The sequence below is a fragment of the Capsicum annuum genome, chromosome 7, assembly GCF_002878395.1.
Source record: "Capsicum annuum cultivar UCD-10X-F1 chromosome 7, UCD10Xv1.1, whole genome shotgun sequence".
Classification (NCBI taxonomy): domain Eukaryota; kingdom Viridiplantae; phylum Streptophyta; class Magnoliopsida; order Solanales; family Solanaceae; genus Capsicum; species Capsicum annuum.
The window spans coordinates 20957384-20969284 of record NC_061117.1 but is presented as its reverse complement, the minus strand read 5'-3'; the positions used below and the strand labels follow the sequence as shown (position 1 = coordinate 20969284).

General features: G+C 34.6%; 1 protein-coding gene across 1 annotated transcript; it reads left to right on the top strand.

Annotated features, from left to right (window-relative positions):
* The first annotated feature begins 1256 nt into the window (after window positions 1–1256).
* Window positions 1257–2858, top strand: LOC124885690. The gene is made up of 2 exons (XM_047393932.1): window positions 1257–1396; window positions 2228–2858. Exons 1-2 carry the CDS (start codon window positions 1257–1259, stop codon window positions 2856–2858), a joined length of 771 nt encoding a protein of 256 aa, XP_047249888.1.
* Window positions 2859–11901: the final 9043 nt, after the last annotated feature.

Sequence of the window (11901 nt, the reverse complement as noted above, 5' to 3'; positions counted from 1 at the left end):
ATTTAAACTTTGCTCTGTAATATCTGAAGCTTTTCGATGAGAAGTTAGCACAATTAAGCATTTATCATAGCATTTAGATACCTTATGTTTGAGTCTAACTGCACTAAAATACACGGGGTTTGAATCATCTTGCTTATACTCAAAGCCTTGAATTTTTATTATAACATGCTCTCTTCAATATTGCTCTACTTCTCAGTAATAGTCAGTACATCATTCTCTTTCAAGGCCATACTATCAGAGTATTGAGTTGATAAACTATGTTGTATCACTTGCAACGTATCTCTGAAGTAAACAACCCTCTCAGAATCACCCCTATAGTATGTGTTATTCAGTAGTTTCAAGTGTGATTTTAGCATCTTCAGATTTTCCCATACATTTCAAGTTATGCCCTATGGGCAATAGTTGACACTGCCTTAGTTTGTAATGATTTGGCACATGAACTATAACTCTTGCCCCAGAGGCAAGACTGAGACAGTTATGCCTCATGGGCAAAAGTTGACACTACCATAGTCTGTAATGATTTGACAAATAACCTATAACTCTTGCCCTGGAGGCAAGACTTTGACAGAGATGCCCCATGAACAATAGTTGACTATGCCTTACTCTTTAATGATTTTACTTGTTAAAGATATATATTCTAAATTAAATTGTTACTAATCTTTATTTTTTTCATTTTTCCTAAGGGTTGTGCTTGGAATGGATGAAAACGAAATGATTATTAACAGTATTGATAGAAATAATGATTTACAGGTTATTGAACAAATATTAGAGGCTGAAATAACTGAGCCATCCAAGATTAAGAGGGTACGCCAAAAAAAGAAGAGGATACTTGATGTCGAGACTTCTCTCTTAAGACACAATGCCTCTTTGAATGAAGTAAATGTCAAGTTGATCTTCATTGACAAACAAAATATGATGACGTGCATGTTAAATATTGCAATTACACACAACATTCAATTTAAGGTTGTCAAATCAAGCACAACAAGATATTCATTGCAATGTTTGGAAGACAATTATGTGTGGCGGTTTCATGCCTCGAAGATTCTCGATTCCTTGCTCTTTCAAGTTACTACATATGAAAAGGCTCACAGTTACTCAGTTGATTTCATAACGTCCGACCACAGGAATGCAACATCAAAGGTCATTTGTGACTACATACTAGAGCTCGTGCGTGACTCTAGTAATGTAATCACACCCAACTTCATGGTAGATAAAATAAGAAAGAAATAGGGAATCATCATATCCTACAACGAAGGATGGCGAGCCATACAACATGCCTATATGGTGATAAGAGGAACCGTAGAAGAGAACTACAACAGGTTGCCATCGTATTTTCACATGATGAAAGAAAACAACCCAGCACGTACACAAACATAAAGAGGGACGATGAGAACAAGTACAAATGCTATACTATTGAAATTGACAACTTTTGCCCAAGAAGCAATATTTTATCCTTTATTTGCACTGATTAGATTATTAACATAGATGGAACTCTTGCCTCATGGGCAAGAATTGGTTTAGAAAATTGTTGAGATTGAAAACTTTTGCCCAAGAGGCAACAATTTATCCTTTATTTGCACTGATTAGATTATTAACATAGAGGGAACTCTTGCCTCATGGGCAAGACCTTGGTTTAGAAAATTATTGAAATTGAAAACTTTTGCCCAAGAGGCAACAATTTATCCTTTATTTGCACTGATTATATTATTAACATAGATGGAATTCTTGCCTCATGGGCAAGACTTGGGTTTAGAGAATTATTGAAATTGAAAACTTTTGCCCAAGAGGCAACAATTTATCCTTTATTTTCACTGATTAAATTATTAACATAGATGAAACTCTTTCCTCATGGGCAAGACTTGGTTTAGAAAATTGTATAAATTGAAAACTTTTATAGAAAATTGGTTTAGAAAATTGTAGAAATTGAAAACTTTTGCCCAAGAGGCAACAATTTATCCTTTAGTTGCACTGATTAGATTATTAACATAGATGAAACTCTTGCCTCATGGGCAAGACTTGGTTTAGAAAATTGTTGTACAAATGCTATCCTGTTGAAGTTGAAAAATTTTGCCTAAGAGGCAAAAGTTTATTCTTTAATTGCACTGATTAGATTATTAACATAGATGCAACTCTTGCCTCATGGGCAAGACTTAGTTTAGAAAATTGTTGTACTCTGATTATAAACACTAAATGCAAATTGTTATTAATATTCTTTTGCTCAACATAGGCTTCAATATGCGTTCTTTTTTTATGGCACTTCAATCATTGGATGGGCCAATTGTAGACCGGTAATAATGGTAGATGCAACATTTTTGAAGGCAAAATATCGTGGTGTCCTCATGATAGCAGTGTCAAAGAAAGGAAACAACAACATATTTTCTTTGGCTTTTGAAATTGCAGACTCAGAAAATAATGAGTCTTATAACTGGTTCTTCAATAAGTTAAGACATGCAATTAGGGTACGTGAACAATTGTCTATTCTATTAGATCGTCACCCAGCCATTACAAATGTCTATTCAGAGTGTCAACATTGTATATGCATCTATCACATAGAGAAGTATTTAAGAAAAAGATACTTCTCAGATGTGGTTCTATCACTCTTCTACAACGCAGCAACATCATACAAACGAACTGAATTTTATACTTTCATGGATGAGATAGAAAAAGTCGACAAAGTTGCTGCAGAGTACTTGAAAGAAGTAGAACCAGAAAGATGGGCTCGTTCATTTCATACCAATAGAAGATACAATATGCTTACGACTAACAACGTGGAGTCCATGAATGCGGTACTAAGAAAAGCCAGGCAACTGCCAATACTGGAACTGATTGATTACATTCAGAACAAGTTACAAAGTTAGTTTTATGAAATTAAAATAGAATTTCAAGGCAACTTTTATGACATCACAAGTTGGGCAGAAGTGGAGGTGACTGACAAGATTCAAGTCGCATTGAAATTGAAAGTAAGTAATTGAAATTGTATTTTGATAATAGGGAAATATATTGTTACTGTTTTTTTATCGTAGATTATACATAGCTGGTTTACTGTTATTTGTGATTTATTTCTAGTTTTTTAATTTCCTTGAGATTCGCACACAAAATATGCGTTTTGTTGCTTCTGCTCATAGCTGCGTGATAGTTTGTGATTCGATGTTGTATGCTTAATTATAGCTATTTTTTGGTTGCCTCAAGATTCATCCGCTATGTATGTTTGATTGCTCTGTCTGGATGATTCTACTCATATACTAGATATTTCACTATCATAGTTGATTCTACTCCTAGATTAGATGCAATATCTGTTTTATCATAGTTTATTTGTAGTTGATTCTCCTGCTTATATGTTGGAAGCATCACTATTGAATCAACTGTTGTTCCTAAGCAAGGTTCTGTCTTTTCCATATAATACAGGTAATTTGACTTTGAAAGCTCATTTCTTGGATGACAGATCCTTCTCCTGCACTTTCCCTGACCAAGCCAAGCATAAAAACTCTTAACTAGCACCTATATTGGACCTTCTCTTCCATTTTGAAATAAAACCTTAATTGTTACTCCTTATTATTGGTCATTTATTATTTGATTTTCCATTAGTTCAATATTAGATTGTGATTTGATGTTATATGCTTGATTGTAGCTAGTTTTTGGTTGCCTCAAGATTTGCCCCCTATGTATGGTTGATTGCTCTATATGCCTGATTCTGCTCGTATACTAGATGTTTCACTAGATGTCGTCATTTATTTATCATTTTATTTACATGTAAACCCCATTGATGCAACAAGATTTGCTGTAAGAGAATGAGTTGAATATATTGTAGACCTGAAGAGTAGGACTTATCAATGCTTGGTATTTCAAACAGATGATATACCATGCACTCATGCAATTACAGCAATAGAGAGTAGACATATGAACAAGTCTAGCTATTATTCTCATTGGTTCTCAAGACAGTCTTGGCTACAAACATACCAGGGATAAATCCTATCAGTTGGAAGCACAACATCATGAATTATCTCCGATAGCATAAAGGATCTGATCACAAAGCTCCCAGATAAGGATGTTCTGCTTGGGAGAAGACAAATATCCAGATATCCTTGCAGAGCAAAATCTTCAAGAAACAATTATAGATGTTCGAGATTCAAAAGGAATGGGCATAACAGATCAAATTATCACTATACTCCTATCCTTCATCTATTTGCAAGAAGATACAGAAAGAAAAATAAGAAAACATGATTAGTTTTACTTTTTATCCGAGAAGTTTGATCAAAATAACAGTTATAATAGGATTTTTTGATCCCTATTTTAGTTAGTAACAAGTACTTTTGACTTTCAATCACGAATGTCTTCTTATTTATATGAATTTTTAACTTGTGGTGAAGTATTTAATAAAAATTATTTAGCTTGTTAAATTTTCTTATATATTTATGTGTAAAAATATATCATATTAACAGGATTCGGGGAAGGACTACACCCCCAAGAGATGTGATGTGAATAATTCCACAGGGTACACTTTAAAATTTGCCTTGAAGGCAAGATGCAGAACAAGTTGTGCCCCATGGGCAAAAGTTGACACTAGCTTATTCTGCAATGATTTGACAGATGATCTACAACACTTGCCCTAGAGGCAAGACTTAAGCCCCAAAGAAACAAGTTATGCCCTATGGGCAAGAGTTGACACTAACTTAGCGTGTAATAACTTGGTAGATGACCTGTAGCTCGGGCCCTAAAGGCAAAACTTAATACAACAAACGAACAAGTTATGTCCCATGGCCAAGCGTTGATACTAGATTAGTGTGTGATGATTTGGTTGATAATTTATAAGTCTTGCCTAAGAGGAAAGATTTTTAGACCCCAAAGGAACAAGTTATGCCTCATGGGCAAGAGTTGACACTAGCTTATTATGCAATGATTCGACAAATGATCTACAATACTTGCCCTAGAGGCTAGACTTAGACATCAAAAACTACAAAAAAAAAGTACGGGGAGTATTCCATTGCTAGTAGAAAATAAGATGATACCAATCAACAAAACCAAGCATCTAAACAAATAAATAAAAGTGGAGAACCAACTACTGAGGAGGAGGAGGAGATGGCCCTTGGATTACAAGGTCTAAACTGTTTCTTATTTTATGTCATTTAATCGAGGACAAATGTGATTGAAAAGTTCACAATGAACAAAATACTCATATAGCAGTAGCACATAATTAATGATAAGACAGGATCCATAGGAACAAGTTATACCTCATGGACATGAATTGGCCCTTCCACATTGTTTACTAATTTAGAAGATACTCAATAACTCTTGCCTCAGGGGCAAGACTTGCCACAAGGAAAGGCAGAAAATATTCTTTGATAATAAAACATAAATATACAAAGATACCAACAAATGAATAAGTAGCAATACTACATTGTATATTTCACGTTATCGCATAAAAAATAGCCGATTCAATTTGAAAAGACTGTTTAAACTTTACATAATCGCATAAAAATAGCTAAAAATCCTTCATGATCAGTGAGTTTCAATAACTACAAAGCTAAAAATAGCTAAAAATCCTTCATGTACAGTGAGTTTCAATAACTACAAAACTAAACTACTACTCGTGGTGCATCCTCTTCTTCTTTTCCTTTCCAAATAATCTGTCAACTTTTTCTGTAGTGTTGTCTTTTATACCAACTTCTAGTTTTCTCTTTCCATAATCCCACAACAAAGCTCCATACCTTATGCGAACATGACCAATGTCCATATCTTTAGGAATATCTCTTCCATGAATGACATATTCAGCAAACGCACAAACAAATGCTCCACAATCACTGTGATACAAAAGACATATATTGCGTGAATATATGAAAAATAATATAAAAAGAAGTAAAATAAACATTTAAAAAATGAAAGCAATGAGATACCATTGGGTTTGTTATGGTAGCTCATCAACCATATTTATTGGCAAAGTGTCATTTTCAGATTTGGCAATGCCCTTCTCAAGATAGAAATCGATCTTTTTCAAAAAATATGGTATCAATGTTTGGTAAGGTAACATCACTTTTTGAACAACATTATAGTTGCGCCTGGTATGGTTGGAGTCGTATATATATATTATAACGCCTCCCCGAGGCGTCACACGGTGCTTAAGGCTACAAGTAGCCCCAAGCTAACCCTTTTAGCCGTTTTCCCACCATTCAACACTTATAATCAAAGTCATCATAATCAAAACATCTAAACATCCTCCATAATATCATACTACAATACGAATGAAATACGGAAAGTAACAAAATACGACATCTCTGACAAATCTGATCAATCTATCCATCTAGTCTGACAAGCCTCTACTAAACTGTATATCCATGAGCTATTGGGACAAACCCCAACTGACCCAAACTCAGAAAATAAACTGAACGACTCAAATTAAATGAGGAAATCTGAATAACTAGTCCTTGGACCATGAGGACTCACCACTGCAGAGGATGTAGATCAATGTGCTTGGATAATCACAGTCAAACCTAGGAATGAGCACCTAAACCTACATTATAGGGAAAATGTAGCCCACATGAGAACATGTGGGTGAGTACCATGGAATATGTACCGAGTACATGGAGGTGCATGAAATAAACATATTTATATGCATATATATATGCATATGTATATATATATATATATATATATTTAACGATCATGTCATAAGTTTTCTTTTCAAATCATACATGACATTTGTAAATGGCTCATAAAGCTTGAAAGAAATCTAAAATCTGAAATCATACACAATGATTGGTAAAACATGCCAATATGGATATCATGAGCCATTACACTTAATCCAAATATCAAGATTCTTTTATTATTCTCTCATCAAACAATCTTAGTGAAATCTAGAATATTGAATACATCATAAATCTGCATTTCAAATCTCTTTTAAATCAGTAAAATCAATCTAAGAATGAGGGATGACTCTTTAGGAGGTTCTTCTAACCGACATGTACACCATGTGAGCACCCATGATGTCCCACGATTGCCCCCATAAGGTTAAGGCTGTCCTACCCTTGCCATCGGTGTAGAACAATCTCATCTCAGTGATCACTATCTCAATTTTTCACATATAGTGGAAGTCAATGTCTCAACCAATGGTGGCACATAGTTCTGGGGTATGAAACCGTAGTAACATACCCAACTCGGTGCTAAATACTACTCCCAATACTATGCTCAAAAATCTCAAGAAAAATCCACTTTAAGGGTAATCTCATATTTCTTAAGTTAAATAAATGATAAAATCCGTAACTCGTTTCATAAAGTGGATTTTAACTCTGTTGTGACCAAAAGGTCAAATCTTTCTATACTTCATCAAAAATAGTCTAAACATGGGTGCATGTAGCACATAAATTCTCAAAGAAAAAATCTCAATGTGGATTAATGACCCTTATAGTGATACTTAATCAAAACATTTCAACATTTATGCTTTATATCACTAGCATGCATAATTTATACGGAAATCTGGAAAATTTCAGTCTTTAATCATAACAATAATCTCAAACTCATGGAGTTTATTTTCAAAACATTCAAAATAATCATTGTATCTTGAACAACAACATAGGATAAGATTTATCACTTCAAATTCATGATAAAACATGTAAAAATCATATATCTTTGTAAAATAATGCAAACTTTGGGCACAAGAACGGGGGGTATTCTTGTTCATAACCGTACATACCTTTATGGTAACGGATTTATCGAAAGATTGGACCCTCAATGTTTATTGTGTAACCCTAGTTGTTTTTCTCCTTTAGTGCTCTTGGATGATGAACTTAGACCGATAATAGGGTTATGATGTGTTTAGAATCTATTAAATTCGTAAGGCTAAGTTTAGGCGTGTGTAAGGAGTGCCAAAAGACTTTGCCCTCAAAATAACCCAAAAATGGAGTGTTTAAGTCACTTGAAACCATAAGATATGCGCGGCATATGATATCGCCTATATTTACATAGGCGTCGCATATGATAGCACCTATATTTACATATGCTCGCATATGATAGCACCTATATTTACATAGGCTCCGCATATCATATCGCCTATATTTACATAGGCGCCGCATATGACATTGCCTATATTTACATAAGCGCCGCATATGCTATCGCATATGCTTTCCAGTGGCCATGTGCGATTGGTTAGTCGACGCACTCTACTTCGCAAAGCCATAACTCCTAGCTTGGGTGTCAGATTTTGGTGAAATTGGTATCGTTAGAAAGCTAATTCGATTATCTACATATTGATAGGTCTTGGGATGAAAAATTTCATGTATATTAAGAGATATACACGTTTGAAGTTGACCCTTGTAGAATTGAATGTCAAACTTTGGATGAATCAATTAGTCTTAGCTCAACTTTGTTCTAGGTCATTGCTAAGAACATTTTTCAACTCTAAACTACTCCATAGACTAGGATAATGATCATGAAACTTGTATTCACATGAGAATCACTTGGATTAGAGCTTAGACGCGCAGGAACGATGGTTAGAATTCTAGCATGAAAATACGGGGTATTACATTACCTCCCCCTTGGGAACTTTCGTCCTCAAATATGGATAATTAACCTGAAACACAGAGGAATATTAGTCTTCAAGCTATCATGTGTAACTGATAGAACTGAATCACTGGATCTCAAGAATAATGAGCTACTGAACTAGTCTGCAAGTGCATAAATCCTCAAGAAAAATAACTATATGGTTAAGATAGAAATGAGAGTGTCAACTTATGAGTAACCATTACTTTGCACTGGATCTGATCTCATGAGAAAGGATGAGAGGTTTATGACATGAAAACTGTAGCACATAAATTCTCAAAACAACAATCTCAATGTGGGTTAATGACCCTTATAGAGATACTTAATCAAAACATTTCAACATTCATGCTTTATATCACAAGCATGCATAATTTATACGGAAATCTGAAAAATTTCATCCTTTAATCATAACAATAATCTCAAACTCATGGAGTTTATTTTCTAAACATTAAAAATAATCATAGTATCTTGAACAACAACATAGGATAAGATTTATCACTTCAAATTCATGATAAAACATGTAAAAATCATGTATCTTTGTAAAATAATGCAAACTTTGGGCACAAAAATGAAAGGGTGTTCTTGTTCATAACCCCACATACCTTTATGGTAATGGATTCATCGAAAGATTGGACCCTCAATGTTTATTGTGTAACCCTAGTTGGTTTTCTCCTTTAGTGCTCTTGGATGATGAACTTAGACTGATAATAGGGTTATGATATGTTTAGAATCTATTAAATTCGTAAGGTTAAGTTTAGGGGTGTGTAAGGAGTGCCAAAAGACTTAATTGCCCTCAAAATAACCCAAAAATGGAGTGTATAAGTCACTTGAAACCATAAGATATGCACCGCATATGATATCGCCTATATTTACATAGGTGCCGCATATGATATCACCTATATTTACATAGGTGCCGCATATGATATCGCCTATATTTACATAGGCGCCACATATAACATCGCCTATATTTACATAGGCGCCGCATATGCTATCGCATATGCTTTCCAGTGGCCATGTGCGATCGGTTAGGCGACGTACTCTACTTCACAAAGCCATAATTCCTAGCTCGGGTGTTGGATTTTGGTGAAAATGGTATCGTTGGAAAACTAATTCGATTATCTACATATTTATAGGTATTGGGATGAAAAATTCCATGTATATTAAGAGATATACATGTTTGAAGTTGACCCTTGTAGAATCGAATGTCAAACTTTGGATGAATCAATTGGTCTTAGCTCAACTTTATTCTAGGTCATTGCTATGAACATTTTTCACCTCTAAACTACTCTATAGACTAGGATAATGATCATAAAACTTATATTCACGTGAGAATCACTTGGATTAGAGCTTAGATGCACAGGAACGACAGTTAGAATTCTAGCACCGGGTATTACATTACCTCCCCTTTGGGAACATTCGTCCTTGAATGTGGATAATTAACCTGAAACACAGAGGAATATTAGTCTTCAAGCTATCATGTGTAACTGATAGAACTGAATCACTGGATCTCAAGAATAATGATCTACAGAACTAGTCTGCAAGTGCATGAATCCTCAAGAAAAATAACTATATGGCTTAGATAGAAACGAGAGTGTCAACTTATGAGTAACCTTTACTTTTCCCTAGATCTGATCTCATGAGAAAGGATGAGAGGTTTATGACATGAAAACTTAGGGTATAACAGCATCCCCCTCTTGGGATCGTTCGTCCCCGAATGATAATAATTTGATGAAAATACTAGGAAGACACTGTGATACTACACAGGATACTTACGAACTGAATAATGACTTAATATCTGAAACTGAAACTGATGCATAAACTGAGCTAAATTCATAATTTAGTTGGACACAAACACATTACCTCTTGGAATGTACATACGTATAAGACTGCAGATAGTAAGACTAGCTGGAAAATTATGAATCTATAGGCCTTGCTTGCTAAACTAGATTACAGGCTATATGGACTGGATCATACTGACAACCCATACTCAAATGGAGTATTTCTTCAGCACTTTTCTACGAAATTCTATTGACATTAGGGAGCAAAGAATTTTGGGCATGCTCTGAACAAGACATTTGACTAAGTAATTACAATATTGATATAACTCTATAGCATGGAATATAATTATATAACTCATAAACTAGGATAGGATTGCTAGGCCGTAGGAAACGCAACTTCTTACTTTCAAGCTTAGCATCACTTCTCAAATGCTCTCTCAACTATACTATTCCCCTTAAATACCATACTCATTTGATTCAACTTATAATTCTCACATAGGCACTGATAAATCTTTCTGCAAGGTCTAAAGTAAACTAAGTCCTCTCACCAAGGCCAAGACTAACTCAAAAATCATAAGATACAATATGCCAAACCACAATACTAGTCTAAATCACAAGGTTCAATATTCTATATCTTCTTAGAGCTCACACCCTAAGCATAACATGCCTTACCACTTCAATGACTAATTTAAAACTCTTGATATGGATTCATTAGTGCATATTGCATTCATCATCTTACACCCAACATGACATTCAAGTCTATCATTAAAAATCACATATAACTTTAAGGCAAATACCCCTAAAGGCATACTTCGCATATTCTCTAAACCTTTATCAACAACAATTTTCTTGCACTATTCTTAAAAACATACACACTATTTCTAACTAACCATGACATGTATCAAAGACTTGGTCTCAATCTTACTTCACAATTTAGCCTTAGATAGAAAAGCATAAATAATCTTTCTTAATGAGGGTCATCAACTCTCTCACATCTAAACCATTGCTTATCCACTATCATCACCACTATCTTAACATAGGAAAAGGTCACCGAAGGGCTAACACATATGAACCAGAAGCACAAAAACTACAATACATAATATTAACACTTATCTTTGTCCTGAGGAATAAAATATCAAAGGCACGGATTCATTACAGAAATCTAAGCTGAGGACATGCATGATATAATGCGAACTTTACTAGTATCATGGGTTTAAAAATTGGTCATACTCTGAAACATGAGTTCATACCTATCATGAGCTATTCAACATAAGATTGGAGTTCATAGATTCATGAGAGATAACTCGAATCACAGAGTGAAGCTGTTACATACTTGCTAGAAGCTGAGAATGGGCTTGAGCATGCATGACGGGTATAAGCATAGGCATGTGGCATGGATTTATCATGCAAGTGATGGATTTGGTGTTGTAATGAGTGAAATCCAAGGAATACTCTAGAGTAAGAAGGGATCACTATCTCATCATAACTCATTATTGACAAGTATCACAATCTAATTCTCAAAACTCGGTTTGGTTCTTCACTAACCATCTCCCCCTTAGGTCAAAGCTGGTATTCTAAGTATGATGATCTACTC

Coding starts and splice junctions, on each gene's coding strand:
- LOC124885690 (XM_047393932.1), top strand. CDS start 1,257: ATGGCGAGCCATACAACATGCCTATATGGTGATAAGAGGAACCGTAGA. Junction 1,397..2,227: donor AAGAGGGACGATGAGAACAA/GTACAAATGCTA, acceptor TGCTCAACATAG/GCTTCAATATGCGTTCTTTT.